Here is a 27,356-nt window from a genome sequence, read left to right as displayed (position 1 = left end):
TGGTTTTGAGATTTTTATTTCACGAAAAGATTAAAGAATTAAAATAGGAGCTGCCCTGCTGACAAGAAGAGTTGAATTCAAGAAGCTGATAAAAAAGGAGCATTATATGCATTGAGCACTGTGCATTTTCAGTCAATAATGGCTCTACTTTCTACTCTACTTTCCTTTGACTAGGAAAAGGGAGTTTCACATGCGCACAGACCCTGGGATACACGGGACTCAATGAGAGGAAGGGAGTAACAGCAAAAAAAAAAAAAAAAGAGAGTGCTGGGCTTGATCTAACAGAGGCAAGAAAGTGATCTTACAGCTCGGCCCCCGAAACACCGACTCCGGCCACCAGCGAGACGGGAGGCAAAGACACGCCGATGGGGCGGACTCGACGGTGCAGGTGAGTTATCTGCAGCTCCCTATCCATAACCACCCGGGCGGCCACCAAAGCTCGACGGGCTTCGGTATCGCCTACATTCAGGATACGGCACAGTCACGGGGCAGGAGAATCATTTCTTGCGTCCTTCTCCAGCGAGATGTCAGTGTTGTACCTCCGGGCTGCGTACGCCGGCACGGACTTGCGCTCCCCCGACAGCTTCCCCCCCCCCTTGTAGGTGCAATTAATGCAATCGAGATCAACGGTTAGATTAGGCTCCTGGCGTGCTCTGAGCACTGGGTCTCTTGACAGCAGTAAGAGCTAGGTATGGCCGATACCACCCAGGCCCTGCTTGCATACCAAAACGGTTGGTACGACAGAGCTAGCTTATTAACAGGCTACTGAGCCTTAATACTGACACTTAGTGTAATGGTTTACAGTAAAGGAAGGATTCTCCTACAAAGCGCCGAAGAGAGGGGAAAAAAACCCCACCCCGATCCCTTCCTCTCCCTCTCAGAGTCTCTGGAGCATCTCACAAGCAGGGAAAAGGTGCTGGGGAGGGGAGGGGGCGGCGGGGGGCACCCCCACCGCGGCGCCAGGTCCCGTCGGGGGCGTCAAGACGAACGACAGCAAGGACAGTCGTAAGGAACGAGAGACAAACGGTGCTGGTGCTGTGCTGCCTCAAGCTGGGAGGTGCGCGTGGTCAAGCGGAGCGGGGAGAACTAGTCTTTCTTCAAGTCCCTGGATTCAAAAAGCTTCAGGCGTTCTTGCACAGTCAGGCCTTCCTTCAGACTCTGGGAGAGACAAAAGACAGACAGAGTGGGACGCGGGCGGGCATCGGGCACAGGGAAGGGGTGCGATGCTCAGGCAAAGGAGACGTGGGCAGCGGGAGAATGGCCTCCTTGGCGGAGAGATTAGTGGGACATGCTAAGAGAAAACACACGGTTATGGAGGGCAGTTACTGGCGAATGGCGCCTAGAGAGAGGGTGAGATTGCAAACGAACCAGGCGACGTACCAGAAGCAAATGAGAGGCACACCGTGCTGCAAGCGGGATTAGCTCGACTCGGAAAATGACCCCCGGAGCCTGCGGTGCAGCCATGGCTTGGGGCAATTTCAGCGGAGCCCCGGCACTGCGGGAGCCCCCGGCAGGCCGGCTCGGATCGGCTGCGCTGCTGAGCAAGGACCTGCACGCCGGTCCTCCCCGCGCCACTGCAGCACCGACTGACCCTGCGTCTGCCTGGGATGGTCCCGGCGCCGGTCAATGCACAGGCTTTGCTCGAGCAGCCCCGGAGACTGCGGTTTTGGTGCCAGCAGTGACAATCCCACCCTTTCTCTAACCCCAGCCTGGGGGCTCTGCCAAGCCAAAGCTGGCTCTATCGCGCAGGGTTAGACAGAGGACTGGCTAAATGCTCGCTTCAGGTCTAGCAGGATCTGATGGCTGATCCCATTCGGATGCAGCATCCAGATTTCAAGGCACGACACTCAGCTAGCCAACAGAAAAGCCCGCCCCGCTAGCCCTCGGCATTTGGATTTGTGAGTTCTCCTCTTGCCTACGTGTGGGGGACCCAGGAAAGCAGCAACGCGAGGGGCAGAAACCCAGAAGCAAATTGCTTGCCCCCTGTAAGACAGCTTTAACCTGAAACCAGCCTGAGGAGCTGCCCAAGCCTAAAGCCAGCCTTCCCTCCTTCCTGCAGCCCCAAAACTGTGGCGTAAGGGCTTCGGGGGAGCAGAGCACCAGTGCGTTTCCCTGCTTGGTGCTGCAGAGCAGGCACGGGCTTCTCCCCAGCCGATGGCCACGGCTCTGCCGCTCCGTGCCGTAAAAGCTCCCGTTGCTGGGCCGCAGCTGCTGCAGGACAGGCAGCACCCCGCAGGCAACCCTGCCGATGCCTTGCGAGTTGCAAGGAATTCACTCTGCAGCTGGAACATTATTTACAGGCCTGTAAATAAAGCCCCTTCTACTAACGGGCAGCCATCTCTCCTTCTCCTCTTACTTCCCCGATCGTGGTTCTCCTCTTACTTCCCCGATCGTGGTGCCAGGGGACCGTACAATGGCAGCAGCAGGTTAGATTTTGGGGCTGGGTTTTGTTTGACGTGTGTTTATCAAGGCAGGGCTCCATGATAAACTTGCCCCGAGGACGTGCAGGTTCCCATGGTTACTGTATTTCTTTAAATGTTCCTCCTCCCCCAGGCCCACAAATACAGAACAGCTTTGGGACGCGGCACGGAAATGAAAGCGCTAAAATGGATTGGTCTGAATTTACCAATGCCGCGTGCTTGCTTTTCAACGGGCAGCGGGGTCTCTGGGGATGCGAGTCTCCGAGCACCCGCTTCCTAAAGGAAGTTTACTTTGGGCCTCTTTAATAGGCAGCAGCCCGTGCATTCCAGTTTGTACTTCTGATTTCTCATCAGATGGAAGGAGACAACAGAAACCATTAGACTATTCTGCCTGATGGTACAAAGTCCAGGAAATTCACCCCTTAGGCAGTCACACAACCCATTTGAGTTGCTGTCGACGGGAGCCTGATGAAGGGGGACTAACGTAGGATGAAATCTGTGATAAAGGGATCCTCCATCCGACCTCCTGGGGCTCTCCAGCCACCCCTCTGCCACCATGCTGGGGACCTCCCCTCTTCTCTAACCTCCCTCTGCAGGTGCTCTAACCTCAGTCTTTACCACCGGCCAGTAAATTAACTATTGCTCCGGTTACTCGAGATATTTGGGTCATTAGGATCGGTCTGTTTCTCGTCAGCTCCCTCTTTTTGCTGGATGAGCTCGGAAGCCTCAGGCCAGCGTGTGGGATGCAGGCGCAGTGCCAAGGGATGGAGCAGCGGGGTAGACACCGGGGAGCTGGAAGAAGCCTGGGGAGCAGCAGGAGGAGGTTACTGGGCAAGGAGGACTCTTATGCTCAGGCACAGATCAACCTAAAGAAGCAGCAATTACAGGTAAAGGAAATATAGGGCAGCCGAGGACATCCCCTCTGCAGCTGAGACAGGGGGGACCACCATCTTACACGCTGCTGGCCTTTGTGGGAAATTTATAAGCATCACTGACCCACTCCTCCGCTGGGCTAACAGCAGAACGGCTATTTCTCCTACAAGACCTGGATGTTGCTAAAGTTTAGTCTGAGGCATGCAGAGTCATTCAAGCATGCACACTCAGCGTCCCGCGCTCCCAACACAGCAAACAGGAAAACGTGCCCCACCGTGTCCAAATCCTCTCCGCGATGGTTAGCTGTGTTGGCGAGGGTGGGAGGAGCAGGAAGACGAGAAAGCCGTATTCCCCAGGGAAGAGCCAGAGAGACTGCATTTACTATGGATCTTGGGTACTCTGACTTCTCCCCTTCCCCCTCCCCCAGTGAAATAATTAGCCGTGAATGAACCAGTCAGTCATTAAGAGAAGAAAGGCTCTCGTTTGCCGTGGAGGTGTGAGCAGTGCATGCAAAAGTGGGCCGCTCCAGCGGGCAGCTGCGTCGCTTGGTGGGTGCCGGTTTGTTTACCTACGTGGCAGGGAACCTGGACTCGGGTTCATTTCAGTTATCCCATGAGACCTGCTCAATAACGGACTGTTGAAGGAAAAAGCAAAATAAAGAAAAAAAAAAAAAAACAACAAACAAAACAAAACAAAAGAAGAAGCTCATAAATCCTGAATGCATCGGCGCTCGCGCAGCCCCAGCCCCCCAGCCCCGGCAGCGATGCGAGCCGGCAGCGCGCCCGGGCAGAGCCCATGCTTGCTCTCCTCCTTCCCCCACCGAGCAACGCGCAGGCGGGACCACGGGAGAAGTGGTCCCAGTTGAAATGGTGAGGGGAAACCCAATGTCAGCGCTGGCCCAGCAGGTCTGGGCTGCCCCTGAAACGCGCAGAGGTGCTCTCTGTATTTACTCGGCGCAGCACAGACACCCCAAGCCGATGACCTGCCGCTCGCAGGGCTCGGGTGGTGACCGTTTCCCCAGCATGGGCACCGAGCTAGAAGCCTTTGGGCTACCCGGCTTCTCGCTCTGCCCAAGGTCCCAACCACTTCAAATATCAGCATGAGACACCAGGTAGCCAGTGGTGAGAGGCAAAGCAGGTTTTGCCCATGCTGACCTTCCTTCCAACTGACCTATGTTTAACGATGGCTTCTCAGCGGCTTTATTTGCCCTTTTTATCCCTGTGGTCCCAAAGGAACGGCCAGCGTGGAACGTGATGTGACTCTGGCAGTCAGCGAGCCAAGCAGGAGAGCTTGGCACAGCATCACTGGGCTTTGGGACCAACAGCAAATACAGACCAGCCGGAGAAACACAGGGCCATCTGCACCGTGTTAACACACAAGCAAAGCGTGTGTTAAATATGCCCAGGACCAAGGCGGCGTTGATCCATATAAAGACCAAAAACCTTGCAGTGATGAACACCGTAAAACCTAGAATGACGTGCACGTTTCCACCTACTGACACCACCTAAATTTCAACTGAAAACAGGGAGCAAATACTGGGAGAACGGTCTCCTTTCTCCTCCTGCGAAAGACCAAAGAACGGGGTGAACTTTGTCCTTTTTTCAGCCGGGAGCAGCTTCGCACCTCGACCTCAGCAGTCAGGAGTGCGTCTGCCCTGCCTGGCTGCACAGCCAGCCGTTTCGCAGTCAAAAGCTCACTTTTCTCCCCAGTGCCATCCAGGCTGGCGCTAGTGACTGGGAAATTCACGGTTTTCTTCCCCTACCAATTTCTTCCCACCTGGGACCCCCACCGGAGAGTAACGCTGGGCATTTTAATCGCACGGGGAAGGAGATCTGAGCTCACCTTTGACCTGATATTCCTTAGTTGCCGGCTAACACTGGATCTGTCTTTCTTCAAGAAATCAGGGTTGCTTTTTGATTTCATAATATCTGGGGAGAAGCAAAAGAAGCAGCGTTAGCGTGGTGCTCGTGGGCTTCCTGCAAGGAGCAGGGCTGGGTCCCTTCTGCCATCCCAGCCCGGGAAAGCGCGCCGAGGAGCCCGACTGAAGCTGCCGGAAGGGCAGAGGGGACTCTCGGGGGTCTCCGCTCCGCTGCGCCGCGTGGTTTTTCCCAATGCAAAATGCCCGGAGGCTTTCAAAGCCCACCCGCTTCCCATCCGTGGGGCCGGAAGGAGGAACTGCCCCGGGAGGGCAATTCAGGGCTGCCTGGTCCCTGCCATCCCCGGTGAGGTTGTCTGTAAGGAGCAGAGGTGGGAAGCGGCATCAAATGGCAAAAAAGCACCACTCAGACCCGTTACCGCACAAGGGCTTGTACGCCAGGAGGCACGCGTTAGCTCAGGGCACCCACGATTGCTTAAAGCTGCTGGAGGAGGACTGACCGTATCCCGATACAGTGGTGTTCACAGGGGATTTCTCTCCCTGAGCTTCTGTGGCTGCTTTCAGCTGCTCTTTCAACCTGCTGATATCGCAGTCTGCCTTGGCCTTCACGATGCTCAGCTCCGTGTAGATGTCTTTGTACTTGTCGCTGGCGTATTTCTTATCCTGGCAAAGGAACAAGAACAACCCAACGGAGTCAGACATACAGCTGGAGCCGAGGGGGCCGTGAAGGCACTGAAGGCTTGGCAAACGCCGACGGAAGAAGAGCCGGCGGCGGGGAGAAATGCTCGGTCGGGACAACGCACGCATTTCAGCGGTATGGGACTCGAGAGAGACAGGCAGAAAGCGGCGAGCCCAGCGGCGAGCACACAGCGCTGCCTGTGCATGCAGCCCCTTCCTGACAGGATTACTTGTTTGTGGGTTTTAATTTTAGCAAAGACACGGAATTCAAGCAGAATTCCCAGAAATGGCCTTGGCAAAGAGGCCGTCCGGAGCAAACCAGATCCGATGCTGGGAGGCTGGGCAGATCTCTGACACTGATTACTTTTGCCATTTCAAATCTGAATCTGATGTGACAGGAAATAAGGGAAAAACACCGAAGGGGATATTTTCCCACAAGCAGGGAGAAGGCGTGAGCCCTGAGCTGACACAGTCGTGGAGTGCTTTGCTGATGACACCAAAATGGGTATTCAATCCCATTCAGGGGAAAAATTAAATGTTGTTTCAAACGTGGGGACAAGTGAGCTGGAATCTAAGCGCGCACACACAGACAGGAGCAGACCACAGCCCGTAAGAGGATTTGCAGAAATGTCCCCGGGCATTACCCTCAGCGCCGTCTGCAGCTCGTCTTTGAGGGAGCTGATCTCCTGCTTCAGGTACTGGATTTCTGATTCTTTGACCCGCAGCAGGACCTGTGGGAACAAAAGCAGCGCGTGTTCGCACCCAAGTAGACACAGTGCCACCCCGAGATGCTCACCCACTGCGCCCGCTGACCGCTGAGCCAAGGCTGGAGGCTCAGCCCCACGCCGGCTCCACGCCAGCACTGCAAAGCTGCTGGTTCATACAAGAAAATTACTCCTGGGTCTCATGGGACTTCGACCCCTTGGTTTCATAAAATCACAGAATGGTTCGGGTTGGAAGGGACCTTAAAGATCATCCAGTTTCAACCCCCCTGCCCTGGGCAGGGACACCTCCCACTAGATTTTCTGTTAGTTCCCACTGCTTTGTGCGGACTGGATCCCAGGGGACAAGCAGGGGATGGAGAAGGAAGAGTGGGTGTCTGGCTCAACATGGTGAGAAGGGAAGATCAGGACTCCAAAAGCTCCTGGCCCCACTGCACCCCACGAGGCACATGCAGACCTGCTGTGTGGAGGGATGGATGGCTGTGGCATGCTCCCGGGGGGCCGCAGGCACGTTGTGCCCACCAGTGCCGCCCCTTTGGCACGGCAGAGCTCACCTCCAGCTCGTAGGCGTCCTTGCCCTGCGTGAGAGGCGATCCAGCAGCCTCTCCCCCGCCCTCCCCGGTCAGCAGGGTCCGCAATCGCGTGATCTCCGCAGCCAGGCGGTTATTCAGCTCCTGGGAAGAGGAGGACAGCCGTTGTGGAAAGGGCGGATCGCAGCCGTGGCTCGGCGCAGAGCCCGCTGCCGCTGCCCGCCGGGCGGATCGCCCGTCACCCCCTGCCCACGTCCCCTGCCTGGGCACGGCGGGGACCCTCACCTGGTTGTGGGCGTTGAGCTCCTGGTTCTCCCGCTGGCACTGGCGGAGGGCCTGCCTCTCAGCCTCCAGCGCCTGCGCCAGGTGGGCGTTTTCCAAACACTTCTGCGAATACTGCTCCGAAAGGACCTCCAGCTCCCGCTGCACCGACTGCAGCTCCTCCCTGGGGAAACACACGCCGGGTAGTGCCCTCCCCGCACACACCCCCCCGTGCCCACTCTTCCTCCAACACCCTGGGACAACCCAACAGGGATCTAAGCACTGCGGAGGGGGACTTGGGAAAGTCCTTTGGGTAAAATCTCAAGCCTAGAGCAAGCCAGGCCTTCCCTCTCCTGGCGTGGCGATGCCTGGGCACGGGGACAGCAGATCTTTCTCTAGGAAGTTAAATGGCAGGACTTCCTCAGGTTTCCAAAACTGAGCCAAGATCTATCAAGTTTGCTCTGGGGCCTCGGGACCCGGTGTATTTGCACACCTACGCATCTTGGGTAGATGCATCAAGGTTAAGAAAGCTGCTTGGCCGTTCTGCTCGGCTCCCACCTGAGGATTGCCTTGCCATGAAAAGTTCAGTGTTTTTTCCTCGCCTGGTTAGATCTGGTTGAGCAACCCTCCCGCAGCAGCTGCGTGAAAAGCGGCACCGCGTGTGCACATCTGCTACTTCTGGTGACCATAAAGCAGCTGAATTTGGGTAGCGTGGGGACATTGACCTGGAGCCCAAAAGATTACAAAGCAACCAGGAGCCTCCCATGGGAGCAGCTGGGTCGGGACCAAGGGAAGAGGGTCCCTGCGATGACAGGTCTGCCCCTAACTCGTTGCCAAAATCAATGGGGAGAAAGGGGCCTCCCCACACACGTGATCTCCCTGCGAGACAAAGTGACAGACGGAGGATGATGACGGTCTTACAGGTATTGCCTTCGGAGGGCCTCGATGTCGGCATTGACGCTGCTGATCTGGGAGCGCTGGGACTTCTCCAGCTCTCGCTCCAGCTCCTCTCTGTGCGCGTTCTTCATGGCTTCGATGGCTGCGCGGGACATCACAGCGTTAGCACCCAGCACCACTCCACCCAAGGACAGGTTTGTTTGTTTGTTTGTTTGTTTGTTAAAGGAACAAAACCCGAGTCATCCCAGCGAACCTCCCACTGCTTTGCGGCCCCTCATCCAATTCACATGTTGTTTCCAGGATTGTGGGACTCCTAATGCAGAGACCCTGGGCTCCAGCACTTTAAAACTCCCTGGGACGTTGAATTAATTCAGTGTGGAATCGGCAATAAATTAACCACAGGAATGACTACTGCCTTTCTGAGATGGAACAGAAAACTGATCAGACAATGTTACAGCCAAGGAGAGGGGTACCAAGCCTGGAGAAGGACCAGGAGATGGGCCCCCGGTCGAAACGTATGTCCCACCAGCCTCTCTCCATCTCCCTGTGATCCCCACCCAGCCCTCATCCCACCCCACGCTCTACTCCTCCACACGGGAGCAAACACCATCCCTATGTCCCCATCAACATGGAGCTGCCCCATCACGGGGAACCTCTGGTGTGTCCCCATACCTGAAATGGTGGCAGCCGTTTCTTCTGCTAGCAGGCGGTCTTTCTCCTCCCGCAGCTTCTCCAGCTCCCGCTGGTGCTGCCGCTGCAGGTCCTCGATCTTCTTCTGGTGTGTCTCCTCCATGGCTGCAAAGCCCCTTTCACATGTTGCCTGCAAAAGGGACGAGGGGAAGGGGTTGGCCGGTGTCACAGCAGTGGTGAGCCCGCCAGAAACTGCACACCAGCAGGCTGGTTGGCACCCAGGTTCCATCATGGGGATCTTCTCCCTCTCCAACCATGGAGGAGCTGGCCGAGGATGGACCTTGCGAGGCCAGAGCTTGTCCTGTCAGCTTGAACCCTGACAGCTCTGGTGAAAGGGAAGGACAAGGTAGGTCTGGGTTCAGACCCGACTGGGGAATCGGAATTTAACATATGTTTACATGTTAAAAACAACAAAAAAAAGCCTGCTATGCTCCGTCTGCTCTCTTTTGCAATGCCTGATTTTATGCGGCCACCTCCAGGGTGGCAACCAAATGACTTGTGACAGCAACAGGACCTTAATTCCCAACCGAGTATCGCTTCAAATGCTGCACAGGCAATTATTTGCTAATTGAATTACTAGGACTGAACTTAGGCCAGGCCACGGGAGCAGCGCTCTGGGGATTCAGAAGTCACCAGCCGTGAGATCCTGAATTCCAGCCCGGTCCTGCCCCAGTCACAGACCCCGCTCCTGCCTCTGCAGCGAGACAAATGCAAAAACCCGTTGACAGTTCAGCCCGGATGTCCCCGCCAAGCAATCGGGATCCTGGACAGACAGAGGGCTGCGGGACAGAAGCAGGACAGCAAAGCCACAGGCTGGCTCGAGCCACGAGCTGGGCAGGGGCACGCAGCGGGGATGCAGGGCATGAGCCCCGTCAGACATCTGGGGACAATCTGGATGCCGAGCACCGCACCAGGCTTTTCTCCTTCTAATGTTACAGGCTGGCTTTATTTCCTGATTTCAGTGGATTTCTTCTTGATTCACACTCCTGTTTTCCATGGGAAGCGAGAACTGTCACCTATTGGGACTCCATGGGAAATTTAAGGGGGACAAATCTACTCTCCCAGTGACAAGAGCGCTCACGACAGTCTAACACGCACTGACCTACGCTAACATACACGCTTCAGCATCACTTCGCTGTCTAATGCTCTGTAGCCCGTGCCACTGTCATTCCTGATTTTCAGCGCTGGTGCTTTTATTCCTCCCCTTTAAGTTTGAATAAGTTTGAATCCTGAGGCGTTCTTCATTTTCTCGGCTCTTTTTTTTTTTTTTTTTTTTTTTTTGTGTGTGTGTGTGTGTGAAATGTGTAACTCAGTGCCAGAACCTGCCTGGACTTGGCTGACTACGGAGAGGCACGAAGCAGCCTTGCAGGATTCTTCATTGCACCCCTACTGCTGGAGGAGAAGGCTGAATGCTCCTCCATAGGTCTGGCTGTAGATCCCGTATTGAACGTACTGGAAACGCATTGCTATAAATCCAGGACACCCGGACACGTACAAGCCAGTACCTCACTGATGGCACATTCTCCATCAGCTTCAGAAGAGAAGAACTGAGCACATTTTAACCTGTAAATCAGACAGGTTTGCGATCGCCTGGTTAGCTTTCTAACCAAGGGTGGTTTCTATTTTGCTGTCTGTCCCTCTGCTTCCTACCGAGGTGCAGAGAGAAGCTGGTTCGCTCTGCTCTCCTCCTGGAGAGCCCAGAAGATGCTCTGGGCTCTGCCCAGAAGATGCCACTTGCCTTCCCGCCAGGCAAACCGCAAATTTGGCAGACCAAAGCTGAAAACAGAGGCGGGAGGTCAGGTTCATTGCTTGCTGTTATTTTGCAGCCTCTGTTTTGGTGCTGGCCTTTTTGCTTCTTCCAAAAGAAGAACATCCCTCGGTACGAGCGACCCTGTTTGGTGCCTGGCTTGCAGGTCAAGGTGTTACCCTTGTGTCCCACTGACCTGAGCAGGAGGCTCAAGAAGGGTTTTTCCTTCCTAAGTATTAAGATGGAGAAGACAGCATTCAGTGAACACCACTGCTTCCCTCCCATCTCCGCTGGACACCTGATTCACCCCTGATGGGACGCAGCAGAATGACTGTTCAAGGCCAGGTTGGACGGGGCTTTGAGTAACCTGATCTAGAGGGAGGTGTCCCTGCCCATGGCCAGGGGTTGGAACTAGATGATCTTGAAGGTCTCTTCCAACCCAAACCATTCTAGGATTCCCTACTGCTCTCCCCAGGCTAAACCCGGGTTTTGGCTAGAGTTGAGCCTTGCTTTACCCCCAGCCCAAACGTGTGCTGAAGATCTCGTGGCTGGAAGCAAGCTCGCCCACGTTTTTGCCGACTGTGAAGAATGACTGTTCCATGAAAGCCTCGCTGGCACTGCCTCTGTGGGCAGCCCACATCACTGCCCTTCCGGCTGCCCGTTCAACCCGGAAGCCTCCCTGGGTGCTGCCAAAAGTCCTCTACTGCCCTAAACCCACTGCCTAACTGGAAATGCTCTCCAATCAAAAGCAAAACACCAAATCCAAGAGGGTTTTCTTGATGCTGTACTATCTCAGGTTAGTTTTACAGCCAGTCCTGACTGGTGGAGCAATCTGACCGCGGGCGCTTCACTGCCACTGGGTTTTTCTGCACCTAGCCGGGGTTTCCCGTAACTGTGCACTGTTTGTTCTGTATAGAATCGCTGGTGTCCAACACCAGGGTGGTTCTCCTTGCAGCCTGGGGCAGAGGAGCTTTGCTTTGCTACAGAACTTGGCATCTGTTTGCAGCTGCTTTCCCCGGGAACAGACATTTTGAGAGCACTGGGTTTCCATTTCATCTCACGTTTTTGAGGGCAGCAGAGACAGACTGGAGATTTGATCAGACTGGAAGAGACAGAGTTGAGGAATGCTTTTAAAGGGAAGTCACAAACAAAACTTACGCCTCAGGTATGAAGAGAAACACTACGGTCTTCGTATTGAAGGATAACGTGAAGTTATCAAGCTACTTTGAAACCCTCCCTCCCTCTACAGGCAGAGGCTGCCACCATTAATCGACCCTCCCACCGAGCCCAAGGCCTCAGCAATGCATTTAGAATACCCCAGCATGGAGAAAAGGGAAATGCCATGCTTTACAGAGGCCTTTCTAACACTCTGGGGCTTGCTTCTGCATGCTGGATCTTTTGGGGGACACCCTTGGTTCGGCAAGCCAACCCCAGGACCGAACGCACCCTCCTGTACACTCAGCGGTGGAAAGCGTAAAGCGTTAAACGTATCAACACCTTTAAGTTTTCAAAGTCTTTCTGGTATTTTTCCCTCAAGGTGGAAGCGTTCCCCTCCAGATGCTTGTTCTCCAGCTCATCCCTCATGACGTTCATCTGGGCCTCCAGCTCCTGGATACGCTCCCTCAGGCCGTGCATGGAGTCCGGGTCGCTGCCGGGGTCCTGCCCGGTGCCACCCGTCTCATCGGCCGCCCAGGCGTCCCCACCACCCGGGCCTGCCGCGGGGGACGCCTCCGGGTGCTGCCTCTGGTATTCGTCCAGGGTCTCCTGCAGGCGCTGCAGGTTCTGGCTGTAGTGCTCCTGCAACGCCTGCAGCTCCTCGCCGTGGATGACCTGCAGCTCCTTGATCTTGGCCTGGAACTTGTCCTCCAGCATTTGCATCTGCTCCAGGTGATACCGCTCCATGTTCTGCTTGTCACGGACGATGGCATCCAGCTGGTTGAGACCCTCTGTCCTCTCGGCCTTCAGAGCATCCTCGGTCCTGTTTAGTTGCTCTATCACATTTCGAATCTCCTCCTCATACCGTCCCTGCAATTCACTCAAGCTCTTGCTGTGTTTATGCTCCTCTTCCTCCAAAAGCCTTCGCTGACTGTCAAGCTGGGACACCTTTGCTTTGAGATCAGCGTTCTCCCGTTCAAGCATGGCGATCACCTCGCCGTACTCACCCTGCTGCTTTCTAAGCAAGTCTTCGTACTCGTCCCGAAGGAGAGAGACCGTCTTCACGCGCTCTTGGCAGAGCGCGTCCATGCTCTGCAAGGACTCCTTGTAGGACTTCAGCTCTCTCTCATACTCCAGTCGGACTTTGCAAGCGGCGTAACAAACCTGAGCCTGAACAATTGCGTCTTGGACTAACAAAGAGGAATACCGTTCAAGGTCTCCCATGCACGAATGATATGAAAGACTCTGAGATATCTTCAGGAGCTTCTGACAGTCTCTCATTGCCTCCTCAGGAGGCAGAGAGAGTAAGGCAACAGATATTTCTCTCAGAACATTTGATTTGTCCTTTAGTTGTTGGGCAAGATCTTCCTGAATGGAAACAAGAGCTTCACTACTACGGTCCGGCAGGCTGCCAATCTCCTCCGCCTTGGCTAATTCCTGACACGGCACCATTTGCAGGTGGCTCCCATCCCAGGAGACTTGGGTTCTTTCTGAAGCATCTTTTTGAATTTCAAGTGCTTCAGAAATCTGGTGCATAACTCTGTCAAAATCAGGAGTCCTGTACGCTTTGATGATCTCCTCCAACATGCATTTATGCTGCTGGAGAGCTGTTTTGGTATTATGGAGGTCTTCTTCGATTTTTTTTAATCTCTGATGAAAAGATTCTCTCATTTTCTGTGCGACAAACCCAAGTTCTGCCTTGATCAATGTAGCATCTGCTACAGCACCGAGAAAACATGAAGAAAAGCCCAAACCTGTTGTTTCTGTTTTGCCCTCGGCTTCTCCTTCTCTGGTGCTCAAGTGCACTCTCAGCTCCTCCACCTGGCTCCAGAACTCCCCTTCCAGCAGCAGCTTCTTAGATAGGACGCTGGCCAAGTCGACTGCTGTATGAGAAACATTTGCCGGCTCCAACAAAACCACCTCAGCCGTTCCCTGGATCTCTCTCAGAAGCTGCGATATCTCAGAGCTTGCATTTTTCAAAGACTCTGCTATTTGGTTGATGAGAGAGGCCTCAAATGCCACTCTCTCAGAAAGCCATCTCAACTGGCCGGCGTCAAACATTTCCGCTCGCTGCTCCTTGGAGACGTGCTCCTCTTCTCCTAAAAAACCTCCTTCTGGAGCGGGGCTTTCTGCGATAAGGCTTTCACTCTGCTGATACTCCGAGGGGACTGGCGCCCCTCTCAAGGCTTGGATTGCATTCGATAAGGTTGTTTCCATGCTGGAGAGAGTAACAAGGAACAAATCACCCTCTTTTTCCTTGTCTGACTTGGGCAAAGATCTTAGCTGCTCCCGGCACTTCTCTAAGCAAGTCAGCGCTTGATCATTTTTCATTTGGAAACCTCCCAGCTCACTAACGTGATTTTCTATGAGCTTGAACTTTTCCTGCCTCTCACTCTCCAGCTGCGAGATCAAAGCACTGACTTGGGATAAGCTGGTCTGAAGTTGTTCCCGCAGCTGAGACTCCGTGCTGGCCCACTGATGGTGGAGGGCGATGAGCGTCTCCTGATTATGGCCGTGCTGGCTTTCAAGCTTCATCGTTACGTCTTTGAGTTTTTCCTCTGTAATGTAAAGTTTGGTTTCCAGGGAATGGATGATTGAGAGATAGGTCTCAGAGTCGCTCGTCCCTGATGATGGGTAACCAAGAGCTGGCTCTGATGACATGCTTTCTTCAGACAGCGATCTGTCTTGGCTCGTGTCTGAAGAGGTGCTGCTCGTCCAGTTTTTCTCTGATCCATCTGGATGAATGTATTTTTGGCACTGGATGCTCGAGAAACGGATTCTTTGCCTCTTGGCCCCCATGATCCCTACATCAGGCTTTGCTAAGGCTTTCTGAACTAACTCTTGGTCCTGGAGCTCCACAGCTTTGGATGGGGAGCCGAATTCCTCTGCCTGCCTCTGGCTGGTCTCAAGAACCTCCTCCTCCTCCTCCTCCTTCAGTGCATAAGTCAGAGCTGGGAGGACATCCTGAGTTTGCAGAGGCTGCCCCAGTTGGGACGGATGACTTTCATCAGCCTCGAGATTAGGGCCAAGGTCTTCCACCTCCTCAGCACATGGACCTGTGCCTACACTAGCTAATTTCTTTAAAGCCTCCTCCTTGGCCTTTAGCTTTACTTTAGTCTCCTCCAAACTGCTATCTAAAGCAACCATTTTAACCAAAGCCTCACTGAGATCTTGATCTTTCTTCTCCACAATTCTCAAGTGCATTTCCTTAACGTGCCTCAGCTCTTCTTCTTTTTCTTTCAGCACCTTCTGCACACCCTGGAACTGATCCGACACCTCCTCAAACGATTGTTCCAGATTGTGGTAGTTGGTCTCTTCCATTTTCAGCTTTGCTTGCAGCTTTGCAACTTCGTTATCCGACTCGGCAACCTGATTCATGAGCTCGTGGAACCGACATTTGATCTGATCTCTTTCTCTTTCGAGCTCCTTGATGTGCTCTGCGAGTTTCTGGATGCTGGCCTCCTTCATCACCAGCTGCTCCTCCAGCTGGTGGACAAGCTCGCTGCCTTCGAACTTTGCACTCAGCTTCTCCTTCTGCAGAATCTCCATTTGCTGCTCGTTATTTTGCAGCTGGTTCTCGTACTCATTTGCCTTATCCTCCACCTCCTTCAGACTCCGTATTAAAACCTGCTTTTCCCTCTCGCAGCTCTCCAGCAGAGCCTCGTAATTCTTCTGCAGCTTCTCCTCCATGAGGACCCGCGCTTGCTCGCTAGCATTCAGCTGCCTGCTCAGGTCCGCGATCCTGTCTTGGAGCCGCTGCACCTCCTTCTGATGATCCCTCTGCAAAGCCTGCTGCATCTCCAGGTCCCGCAGCTCCTGGGTCTTCTCCAGCAGCAGAGCCTCCGCGTTCTTCAGCTTCTGCTCGCTGGCCTTCAGCTGGGAGCTGAGCGCGGCCTCGCCGTGCTGCCACTCCTCCAGCTGCTCTTTGGCTTTCTCTTTTTCGCTCCTCAGGTCGCTCTTGAGCTTGGCCAGGGTCTGCTCCTTGATGGAGAGCTCGGCCGCCGCGTTACTGAGCCTCGCCTGCAGGCTCTGAATCTCGGCTTCGTGGTGCCGGATCACGTCCTTGGCCTCGGCGTAGCTGCGCTTCAGCGACTGAATCTGCTGATTGATCAGCTCTTGACGCTGGCATTGGGCTTCCAGCTCGCTTTGGAGGTCTTGGTTGACTTTGTGGAGCCTCTGCCAGGCACCTGATGGCGAGGCGGCCACCTCGGTCTTAAAAAAATTGATTAAATACTAGATTAGTAACACTCTTGGCTCTCCCTTCTGAGTGTCACACCTCTGGCCAGGCAGGCCATGGAAAAGCTCCTCGCAGCGATTTGGCTGCTACCCACATGCTCCAATTGGGATGATTTGTTCTTGGCACAATTTTTTTGTTTGTTTTAACCAACTTTTTTTTTGTTTGTTTGTTTGAATGAGCGGCAACTGCTTTCCAGTAACAGAAAACATGGACCACAACATCAAAACAGCTGTACAGTAACAGGCTAAAAGGAAAAAAAAACAACAAAAAAACCAAAAAAACCACCAACCAAAATCAAATAGAACCAAAAAAACAATGAAAAAGAAACACCAGCAGTAAAACGGAGACGGACAGACAAGAGAAAAACGGGAAGGGTGCGAAGGAGGAGGGGATGGGAACAGGTGGAGAAGAAAGGAACCGCTTTTTTTAGCGTGTCTGTTCTTTTTTTTGTTTTGTGAAACAAAAAGTGCACAGTTCAGGTAACACAGTCCTACCGACCAAAAGCAACAACGGAAAGTGAGGTGACAGCAAATGACATCACATCCCACCCAAACGCAGGGAGACAGGACAGCCGGCGTGGCGATGTCATTTCTGCGGCTGCCAGACAGGACTTAGTGGCTGCTCATTGCGTTAAAGAGATGTTGTTATGCTAAAGTTTAAGACTAGGGAGGATCTAATTTCTCTACCTGCAAAAACAAAAAACAAAACAAAAAAAAAAAAAACAAAACCAAAAAAAAAACCAACAAAGGACAAAATAAAAAGCCCGACAAGTGAAGGGAGGGAAAAGGCGTGATGAGAACGTAAAATAAAGGAAACCAACCTTTGTGAGATTCAAACCAAAGCAATGTAGCATGCAAAGAGAAAACTCACAGAGAGAGTCATGCAAAAGGCGACAGATATTATGTATCTTTAAAAAAAATACACAGACAGGAAGAGGCGAGAGAAGCACAGCGTTAAGCCTAGGAATTTGGCCTGCCTTGCTGTACTCTGGTTGCTGATAAGGAAAGCCCACAGATGTGACACTCAGTTATGTTAAGTTAAATTTCATGCTTTACACCAAAAATAAACATGCAAGAATATCCGCCCGGGGACAGGTTAGTACGTGACCCCTCCCCTCCCGCCGTGACCGGAGCCGGGGGACATCTCCAGTCGGATTGCGAGGAGCAGGAGCCCCCGACGTTTCTCCCAGTAGGGTTCAAAGTTGGGGTGCCCCCGTCCCGAGGAAGCTCAGAGCGAGAGAAGGGGTTACACGAGGCCGGAGAGCCTTCGGTGCGCGGCACATGCACGGGGGTGGGTATCTCAGCGGCTGCCTTGCGAAACGTGCAGCGTCTTTTATGTCGGGGCAGCGCTTGGGGGTCTGTATGGGGCTGGTCACGCTGCCAAGGAGGGGGGGATTGGTGCCCCCCAGGCAGCTCAGGAGGGACGGGGCTGGCAGCAGTCAGGCTCCTCCATCATCTCTCTCTATAGACAACATAGGAACCTCTCCAAAATTAGGCATGATAGAAGTGGGGGGCACATGAAATTCAGAGGATCCATCCAAATACGTCTGCCCAGTCCGGGGCTGCAGACCCCCCCCAGCGCTTCCATTCCTTCCACCTCAGCAGGGTTTGGTGGGGTTACTCTCTTCTGTACCAGGACTTTAATCCCTCTGCTCCCGGGGAACCATCAGGGAAATCCCCAGAACAATTAGACTGGAGCAAGGAAAAGTCTCCAACCCTTCCGAAAACCCTCTCCAACTTCCAGGTCAAAGTTTGCGTCTTTTCTCACTACAGCGATGATTTCCTCAGCCCTTCTGCAGACTTCTCCTCTTGCCCCCGCTCCTCCTATCGAGGCGCTGTGGCCAACTTCAACACGGCCAATCTGACAGTGGATACAGCATCCAGCTTTTAGCCACGTTCCCTGATTTTTCCAGGCTCCAGGCAAAGGGATGCCTTTGCCCCAGGGAAGTGGGAGTTAGTTACTCTTCCAACACTGCCAAGTGAAAACTGAACTCCTCCGAGCAAGCACTGTCAGCTCGGGGACTCCAGAAATAAATGCATGAATAACTCCTCCGAGGAGATCAATGAATAACTCCTCTGAGGAGATCACCGGCAAGGAAGGCCAGGTGCCCCCCCTGCCTGGGCTGGCCCCACTGCCTGTGCAACCTCCGCCATGAGAAATAAGGACGCGAGGTTCAGCGTCGACACCGGGTTTGCTGCCACGTGAGCGCAGCGTGCAGCCGCGCACGGCCACTTCGATTCACAGCCAGTTTGGCCGAGCAGATTTGAGCAGGTTCAAACCGCTGCCCCTGCACAAAACAGGACTGCAGACCCACGAGAGCAGCCAGCAGCTGCTCATGGCTCCTCTGGGCACGGAAGCTCCCAGAGGAAGAGCTGGAAAAAGCCCGCTTTGTTTGGAGGAGGGGAGGAAAGGCTTCCTAAGAGACTCTCCCGTCTCTTTTGCCAGAACCTTCAAAACACACTCCTAGGCTTTGCTGAGGAAAGGCATCTCATAATGCACAAAACCACCGAAGTGATCCAAGACAATAGGTTGTCCCGGTGCAAATCCCTCCCTGGCTGCGGGGAATGGGCCTGAGAGACGCCCCTGCGTGTACTGTGTTTGCCCGTGTAACCACCACACAAACTCCTCATCCAGGCACAACTGCTGGGCTACAAGATGCCTAGAAAGTTCTGTGTGCACCCCACTGCCTGAGGGGAATGTCTGGGGCACAGAAATGGTGAAACAGCAGTTGCATAGGCAAACACAGTATGGGATGGATTAGAGGTGGACTTTGCTGAGGTCCCATCTGTCTATCAAGGCTGTGTTTTGTTTTGCCTCCAAAGTAGGCAATGCTATCTTCTGTCTACTGCATCCCAGATGAGAGGTTTCGTTGAGCAGATGATCCTGGTAAGGCTACAGAATTAGCAACATTTGCAAAAAGGCCAAATCTCTTGGAGCCCACTCTGTGGTGCACATCTCCGTGTCCACCAGGATGCCCCCATGAACACCCTGGACTGAAGCCCACCAGGGTCCCCCTCGGGCGCAGAGAAGATGGATTCCTCTCTCCTCCCCGCTCTCCTACCTGCAACACGTAGCCCTCCCGGGCACTCTGCTCCCGGCCCAGTGCCACTTTCAGCTGGTCCTGCAGGTGCCGGTTCTGCTCCAGGAGCTCCAGGGCCTCCTTCTGCTTCTGCTCCAGCTGGAGGGACACGAACAGAGACAGCGTCCAGTGAGTGGGCAGGGGGTCGGCCATAAGGGGCTCAGAGGGGACGCGGAGCAGAGTGAATGGGCTTTTGATGGCACGGCTGCTTTGCTCTGCTCTGGATTTCATTTTGCTGGGCAAAATCCCTCCCCCTGAAAGAACTAAGTTCCGCATTAGTTTAATTCGTAAAGCTCACTGCAGCAAAGGACGAGCGGCACCAGCTCGTGCCAGGCACAACCCAGGCAAATCCCAGCCCGGTTCAGAGCGGCGATACTCCTGGTTACTCCACGCCTGCACCCCTTTCATTCCTGCTAATACACCTTAATCCCAACTAAGAACACCCCTTTGTTATCCCAGGCGTGGGCCTCTTCCAAGTGAGCCGAGTCTCCTCCTTTCTTTTCCGAAAATTGTAACACTGATGTAGGCTCCACAAAAAGGGAACCTTTGCGGCGCGTGCTGTCACTCAAGCCAGTGAATAGTTTTTGTAGACATAACTGCAGACACAAATCTCTGCCGCTGCAGAGGCGCACCAGGTTATGAGCTTGAATTGAGAGTCTGGTTGAGAGAGATCAGTTGCACCCATCTCCTCAGAGGCAGGCCGGCTAACAACCACCAGAAGTGGTGGCTGCCATGGGCTGGGAGAGGGTAACGAAGTACCACCCTTGCAAGAACAGCCCTTTCTGCAGCCGTGGGAATGAGAAAGCTGCCGGCAGAGCTGTACGGGAACAGACACGGATCTGCGCCCTGTCACCTCCCCAGGGGACCCTACAGCATCCCCACTCATTGCTATTACAGAACAGGAATAAATGCAGCTTTTTAAAGCCTTGCTCAGGCTTCCTACAGTACCTGCAGTGGCCTAAGGGCCATTTCGGCAGGCAGCCTGCACCCCACGCACCCCACTTTACCTCCTTCTCCAGCAGCGTGGTCAAGTGCTGCTTCGTCAGCCCCTCGTCCCGGTCCTCGGGGTGAGCAAGGTGCAGGGGTGCGATGGGGATCTGCTTCTCCTCCCGCAACGGGGTGGTCTCCACCTGGTGCCAGCGCTGCTCGATCTCCACGTGCACGTTCTGCGGTTTGATGTCCGCCGGGACGGGCAGGATCCGGTCCACCTCCATCCTTAATGCTTCTTCCGACCCTGCCCCGTCCACAGCATCGATCATCTCAAAGCGCTTGCGACGCTCCTCCCGTCGCCGGGCCCGCTCCCGCTCCAGCTCTCCCGGGTCGGCATCGGTGGCACCGGTGTCCCTGGGGAAGGCGGCAGAGCCACTCTTGGAGGAGTCTGCAGCGTTTGCACGCTCCTGCGCCAGGGCCTGCTGGATGGGGCGAAATTCAGCCCAGTCAAAGGTCTTGGACCGTCCTTCTCGCCGGCGCTCCCGGGCACGGCTCCGCTTCTGCTCGGGGTCCAGCTCAGCTTGCTCCGCATCCGGCTTCTCGCTCGGCTTTGGACCAGTTTCGAAGGAAGAGCTTGTTTTGCTTTTCTCTTCCGGCAGGGAGCTGTGAGGACAGAGAGAGGGTGAAGCAAAGCGTCAGTGGGTGCTCGAGATGGCCAGGCGCTCCCACGCATGCCTCAAAGAGCCGGGTGGAAAGGGGCTGCTGGAAGCCCAAGCCAATGCCATGTGGGTGCCCCCCCCGCCCCTCCGTCTCCTGTCACCTCTCGGGCGCAGGAGCCGCCGCTGCCCTTCCCCGGGGTCGCGCTGGTGTGCAAAGCCTTGGTGCAAGCGGCCCCGGCTGCTCCTGGGCACCCCCCGGGCCCCGGAGAGCGGCCGATCCCGACCTCGCTCCTCCTTGGCAGCCGCCGTGGGGCCGGCAACCACGACCCAGCAGCAGCCCACGGCGGAGGCAGCGACCCCCAACTGTCCTGCCGGGTGAAGAGCCTTTGAAAGCTCCTGCGGCGCCCGCAGGCCGGCTCTCCGCCCGCCTCCCCGGCTGCAGGGCTCCATGCACACACGCCAGTCCACGCGGCCATAGTCACGTGCTCGCGGGGAGGATGCCACCAGTCCCACCAAAGTCAGTCTGGCTTCAGAGCTGCCGGGCGGAGAAGCACAGAGCAGCTCCCAGAGGTCTTGGGTAAGAGGGGGAAGGTTTTCCTCGTGCTTGGCGAAGTCGGGGTATTAACGGGTCGAAAACTTCTCCGTGCCACTATCTGCACTGAAGGCGCAGACCTCCCCCGGGGAGAGCAGCCTTGCGGGCGGCACGGGCAGCCGCCCCGGCGCGGGGGCTGCACGCCGTACGAGCAGTTGTTGGGGCAGCGAGGAGAGCAAGAGTTATTCAACAGACCACGGCAGTCACTGAAAATGTCAGTTTCTCAAGCAAGGAATGATTTTTAGGGCTGAGTTAGAGGGTGGTGGGTTGAGAGGGGAGACATACTCGTCAAGCAGGGTAAGTTAATAGGGGAAGGCAATACCGTTTCCAACCTACTAATCCATAAGGAAGTATTAGCTTATTAAATGTAGACATGCCAGCCTTGAAACATGCAGATCAAAACTAAAAAAGAAAATAGCAGTATGCTATGTCGGCAGAGGAAGCCGTGCCCAGGGACTGGCAGGCATTTGCTGAACCCTCTTTGCTACCAGAAGCCCCCGAGATGCCTCCCGAGGCGCAGCCCGGCTGCTCAGCCTGGCTCCTGCCTCCCCCCCTTCCAGTACAACCACAGCATCCCCCCGGGCTCCGGGCTCCAGCGCAGCCTCCGCAAGCTTTCTAGAAAGGCGCAGTGGGAAGAGCTGGAAAGCAGCTCCCCGAGCTCCTCGCTGCAGGCAAATCACGGCTAACGGGGGCCCACGGACAACATGCACCCAGAGTGCCGGGAGCGGGAGGGAGCAGCAGCAGCACGGCTTCTCCTCCCGCCTTGGTAACACACCCCAGCTCCCACAGCCAACAACCTCATGGATGTGCGTGTGCCCAAAACACAGAATGGAGCAGAAGAAATGACTCCGCATGGGTCCAGGGCTAGTATCTTCCGATGCACTTTCATCCACGATCAAACCACAGGCTCGGTAGAGCTGGGTTTCAAGAAACTCTGGCAGTTACAGGCTAAAACCAGCTCGGAGATAATTCCTTCTTCAGCTCTGTCACTTGCAGCTAATAAAATAAACCCAAAAGGCACCACGATGAAACCTCCTCGCTCCTCAACCGCTAAGAAGATACTGCGTGACTCCAAAGCCAGGCGCTCAATCTGGAGTCAGTTAGCGATTACAGCTGCATTTTAAATAAGTAACGCGCAGATGAGATGGAGTCTTAAAATGGAGAAGAGTGCGAGGTGAAAAAGGGGGTCCTGGGGCCCCTCGGATGTTGTTAGGAGACAGAAATGATGCTGCTCTAAATGCTACGTGGAAGAATCTCGGCATTTCTAGAGGTGATATCTCTTGCGAGCTCATTTCTCTTCTGCTGCTTTCCAAAGGGCATGGGTTATGTGTCAGGGAGCAGCGGGACGGCCGCTGGGAACCGAGTTAAGAGACTCAGAAGACCGACCTGAAGTTTCTCATTTAATCTCCCGCAAGTGCCCCATGGCTATTAATTCCGCTCAAGCATTTCGCATCTCCTCCATCCCAGACAAATTAATTCACACCACACAGGAGGGGGAGTCTTTGCCTCACAGTGGTATTTATAGGTCAAAACAAAAAATTTTTTTAAAAATACGGGTGGCTGTGGGAATGGTGCAAGCTGCGGGCTGAGCACGCTGCGGCAGTGTGCGAGAAGCACACGAAGGCTGCGGGGAACCGGGGGGGCACTGGGGAACTCGGCCTCACCGGGGCTGCGAGCTGAACAAGGACCCAGTGCTGAAGCGGCCACCTTCTTTATCTGCACGGTCATCGTTAGCAGTGTAATTAGTGCCTCTGCAGATTGCAGGGCACTGCTGAGGGCAGGGAGCGGTGCAGCACCTGACACACGCAGCAATATAAACAGTAATTAGGACTTGAGTAACCCAGAAAACGGGTGTTTGGCTCAGTGGAGACATGGCAGCGGGTTAACGAGACCCAGGGGAGGGCTGCAGGAGCGTGCGAAGTCGGACTAGCCCCAGGGACGGGGCAAACACCGCTGCCCTCCTGGCACAGCCGAGCATCCAGGCTAATGTCCCTCCAACGCCCCGGTCACGCTGTGCAGATGTTTGCCACCTCTGCCTTCGGCAGTCTGTCCTTTGGCTTTCCAGCAGCCGCATCCACAAGCCGCTCCCCGGGTGCGGATGTTAACGCCGTGCCCGAAGCCAGGCGGGACGGGCTGGGACACCCCGTGCAGCCACGCACCACGGCAAAGGGCTTGCGAGCAGGCAGCGGGCGAACACAGCCCCGCTTCACGGGCGGCACAGCCCTTCGGCCAACTTCTCAGCAAGGTGACTAACCCACGCCAGAGCCTACCCCAGCCGAAACCAGCTCGGTGGAAAATGACAGAAGTGCACCTATAATTCCCTTTTCCCCAGCTCAAGGTTGAGATTCCCCGTCTATTTATGCAGCGTAACAAGTTACTGCCCAACCGGTACCTGCGCTTGGACCCTCTCACCGGGGTAAGCCGAGTCAAACGACTTCACGTGGGCTCAGAATAGATGCAGAGCACAGAACGACCGTGCTGCAGTAACCTGTTAGGCTATAAATATCTCTGGCTCTTTAAAGGCTGAGAGGTCTCCTCAAATTTCCTTGGTCTTCATCTTCATATCTAGTCACATCGGAAGATACCAGTGTGGGGAAACCAAGTGTCAAGACCAGGTTGCTTCTTCCCTTCTCTCTGGCTTTTATTTAAAGAAAAAAAAAAAAGGGGGAGGAAAAAAAAGAAAAGAAAGAAAAATAAATGGAAACTGCAGGACTTCCCATCCGAGGTGCAGAAAAGGAGGAGCATGCAGTGAATCACGAGATATACAAACCACAAAACGTTAATACAGGAGAGAACACAGTTTTCCAACCTGGGCTTCAGCACGGATAGTTTCAAAGAGAAGTTTTTCCTGGGATTGCATGGAAATCAAACATACACAGGAGTGAGGAGAGAGGTGGCTTCCCCGAGACCCCCGCGAGATCCACCAGAGCTCGGGCAGGGCTGGGAAATGGTGGCCGAGTGCCAAGCGGGATGGGGAAGGAGAGGCTGGAGCATCTCCAGGTCAACAGCACCCGGTGGTAAGAGCCATTCCATCAACGTGAGGACAAACCTGGCAAAAACCTGCTTGCTGCAGCTACAGTAAGGACAGGAGACGGAGTTAATGGTGCGGCCGTGTCCACGAAGCCTGTAAGAGGTGGCCCGTAGGAGTGTGGCTGGCGCCGTTAGCTGTGAGGAGGTCAAACACCCTTTACCCGCAGCCACAAGTGCTCACAGAAGGTACTCTGTGAAGCGGGGGGGTCCCTTCCTCTGGCACTGATGGCAGGAGGAGACGCGAGCGTCACTAATGCGTAAGGGGAACGAGCTGCGGCAGCTATCTGGAAGATCAGAAGAGGAGGGAAGACTATTTGCTGGCTGGAGTTTAAAATATATCAGAGCCAAACAGCTTCTAAATTGAACCCTGGGCTTGTGCTGCCGTGACCCACGGCGGGGATGGGCAGCTCGTGCTGAACAGTAGCCAGAGGAAAGGGGGAACCCAGCACAACTGAATCCAAGTGGTTTCACAATACCTGGTGGGAATCCAGAGGAGCCTTGATATAGGAACAGTATTTCATATTCCTATGCACAAATTAAAGCCACATTTTTCAACCCTCTTTGAAATCTGCGCGCGTAAGAGTAACTCAGCCTATCAGCATCCCCACAAAGCGTATCCAAATTAAGCCCAGAGAGAGTGATGTGAGAAAGAGCCGCGGCTTCCAGGAGCGGACAGGCTCAGAAAGAGGAAAGAAAGGGCATAACGGAAGAGTTACTCCAGCACAGCAAACCAGACACTGCAGGGGCTGCCAAACTCCCCCCTTTACCTTGTTACATCGGGAGCCGTGGTGGGGCGAACGTGCTTCATGATGGTCTGGATCCAGTTGCGGCGAATGCCCGACGTCATGGCAGAGAGGGTGAATTCCCCTTCCTTTGTCTAGGGAGAGAGGAGGAACTGGCTCAAAGCAGCTGATTGCACCCACCAGCACCTTCCCACACCCCCCAATACCACCCAGCACCCAGCCCCGGGCACTGCTTGCCGGCCACGCGGAGGTCGCACCCAGCCCCTCCATCGCCCAGCAGGCTCCCGGTGGGAATGAACATTTCTCAGTCATCAGGCTGATGTTGCCACAGCTGAGACCCTCAGCCTGAGACAAAACCTTCCCTTTCCCCTACACTTTTTGGAAACCAAAAAACTGTCTCTTAGACCCAAGGCGACAGCTTTCCGGAGCGCAGCAGGGGATGCAGGGCAGCCTCTTTTAGGTGTTTCCCTCGCCACAGATGAGCATCCTCAAGCAGCAGCTTAGGTATGAGCAGTCCCATCCGTCGTCCCGCAGCCAGACTCTTCCTCCTCCCCACTTTTTACTTACGTGGATCTGGAAGCCGTAGTTTCGCTGAACCGGGTACTCAGTAACATCATAGCACGTGGATAAATCGATTTCTCCATCCAGGTCAGCTGCCTGGAGAGGGAAGAGGTAAAATAAGCCATAACGTTTTGCAACCCCAAAGCACGGTGGGCTCGCAGGGAAGCACGCAGCAGGTCCTCAAGAAGCACAAAGTCCTGAAGAGCAATGCTCTAGGACCTTGGCATCTGCAAAGACAACCTGCCACGGCCAGTTTGGGAGCACCTGGGGCTCCCCCTGGACGCCGATGGGGAAGACATTTACCTCCTCCGCCACAGAATCCCGGTAGTATCTCAGGCTCTGGTCGGTCAGCACAAACCAGTGCTTCTTCCACTAGGAAACAACCAAGATGGGGCAGTTACAATCCTGCTCCTTCCCCGCCAGAGGAGCTTGGGCAGCTCGTCACAGGTCACCCGGCAGAGGCAGCTCGCAGCCTCTCCCCTCCCAGCTCCACACTCGGCTTTGCCGAGAAGCCCTCCTGGGGGGAAGGGGAAACCCGAACAGGCAGCGATGCAAGGCCCACCGTGATGGTTTGCCCCACCAGGACCCTGATTTCCCCAGCGCTGCTGCACCGGCAGAGAGCCGGACCCTCAGCGGCACCAACCCTGCGTGTGACGGTGAAACACCGTGAGAGCCACAGGGGCAGTCGGAGCCTTCCCATTAGCTCCACTGGCAGGACGATGCTTTTAGTGGCTGCACTTAAAGCCTTGGAGGGACCATTTTTTAATAAAAAAAAGCAGTAAAACATTCATGTTTTATCTGCAGTATCTAGAAATTGAGTTGGAGCCTATTCCTGGCCCTTGCTCTATACAAATACACCTTCTGCACGCTCCCAGCGAGGCAGAGGCTTACCCAAGGCAGCTTTCAGTTAACAAAGCACTCGCTCCGGCAGCCGATTCCCCCTCTGGCTACCTACAGACGTGCCCCAGGGCCCAACACACCAGCAGGTACCCGCAGCAGAGCCCAGGACACGGCGCTCACAGCCGTGGGCGAGTCGCCTTCATTTTCCCTTGACAGGCTGAGCGGGAGGGAAGGAAATCCAGGGAAGGGACAAACAGCCACGGGCACCCATGCTGCATCAGTGCGCATCTCTAAGGGTCCAAGAGCAGCATGTCCCACATCCCTCCAGGAACGGACAGGAGGAAAGTGGCAGCGGCTGCTTCCCTGAGTGCCAACTCAGAGGCGTTTATTTCTTTCTTGGCCTTGCCATTTCCCCGGAGCTCAGGAGACTTTATCCGAGGCTCATTACTGATGCCAAAGAGGCTGCTGGGTCACAAGGGAGATGAGACTAATAGAGAACGGGAACACGAAACCAGTGCTGCTATCCAAGCTGCCCCAGCTCCCTAGAAACCCAGGATACAATCCCCAGCTGTGGGGCTTTGAAACCTCCCCAGGACAGAACACCAGCTATTCCCGCTCCGAGACAAACACCGTTTGCACAGGGCTCGAACACAACCACTGCCGCCTGTACCAATTCCCCGTCGCTGCTCTGCCCAACATCTGGTTTCTCCCATCTGGAGCAGGGCCCATGCTGATCTACCCGGCAAGGACATTGGGGCTTCGTTACCACCAAGAGCAGCCCCATGCACAGTCTGCACAGCCGGGACATTGGAATGAATGTCGGCTGCCAGAAACTG

General features: G+C 54.8%; 1 protein-coding gene across 11 annotated transcripts in view; it reads right to left on the bottom strand.

Annotated features, from left to right (window-relative positions):
* The window catches only part of MPRIP (myosin phosphatase Rho interacting protein), an 83,211-nt gene continuing 55,855 nt past the window's right edge, over positions 1 to 27,356 (bottom strand). For 4 of the 11 annotated variants that reach the window (XM_074597709.1, XM_074597711.1, XM_074597714.1 and 1 more), the window contains 16 exons: positions 25,984 to 26,052; positions 25,687 to 25,776; positions 25,144 to 25,253; positions 24,156 to 24,194; positions 20,173 to 20,758; positions 19,148 to 19,264; positions 12,192 to 16,061; positions 8,930 to 9,077; positions 8,282 to 8,399; positions 7,385 to 7,544; positions 7,124 to 7,243; positions 6,492 to 6,578; positions 5,670 to 5,832; positions 5,136 to 5,221; positions 3,866 to 3,927; positions 1 to 1,158 (listed from right to left, as the gene is read on the bottom strand). In XM_074597709.1, the coding sequence (XP_074453810.1) occupies positions 3,895 to 3,927; positions 5,136 to 5,221; positions 5,670 to 5,832; positions 6,492 to 6,578; positions 7,124 to 7,243; positions 7,385 to 7,544; positions 8,282 to 8,399; positions 8,930 to 9,077; positions 12,192 to 16,061; positions 19,148 to 19,264; positions 20,173 to 20,758; positions 24,156 to 24,194; positions 25,144 to 25,253; positions 25,687 to 25,776; positions 25,984 to 26,052 (5,796 nt within the window). In that variant the 3' untranslated portion in view covers positions 1 to 1,158; positions 3,866 to 3,894. Of the gene's footprint in view, positions 1,159 to 3,861; positions 3,928 to 5,135; positions 5,222 to 5,669; positions 5,833 to 6,491; positions 6,579 to 7,123; positions 7,244 to 7,384; positions 7,545 to 8,281; positions 8,400 to 8,929; positions 9,078 to 12,191; positions 16,062 to 19,147; positions 19,265 to 20,172; positions 20,759 to 24,155; positions 24,195 to 25,143; positions 25,254 to 25,686; positions 25,777 to 25,983; positions 26,053 to 27,356 lie in introns of all 11 variants that reach the window. The other 7 variants (XM_074597707.1, XM_074597712.1, XM_074597713.1 and 4 more) reach the window with 4 other exon arrangements.

This window comes from Larus michahellis, chromosome 8, assembly GCF_964199755.1.
Source record: "Larus michahellis chromosome 8, bLarMic1.1, whole genome shotgun sequence".
NCBI classification, from domain to species: Eukaryota; Metazoa; Chordata; class Aves; order Charadriiformes; family Laridae; genus Larus; species Larus michahellis.
Note: the sequence above shows the minus strand (reverse complement) of the source record. Positions and strands in the feature narration are given on the sequence as shown.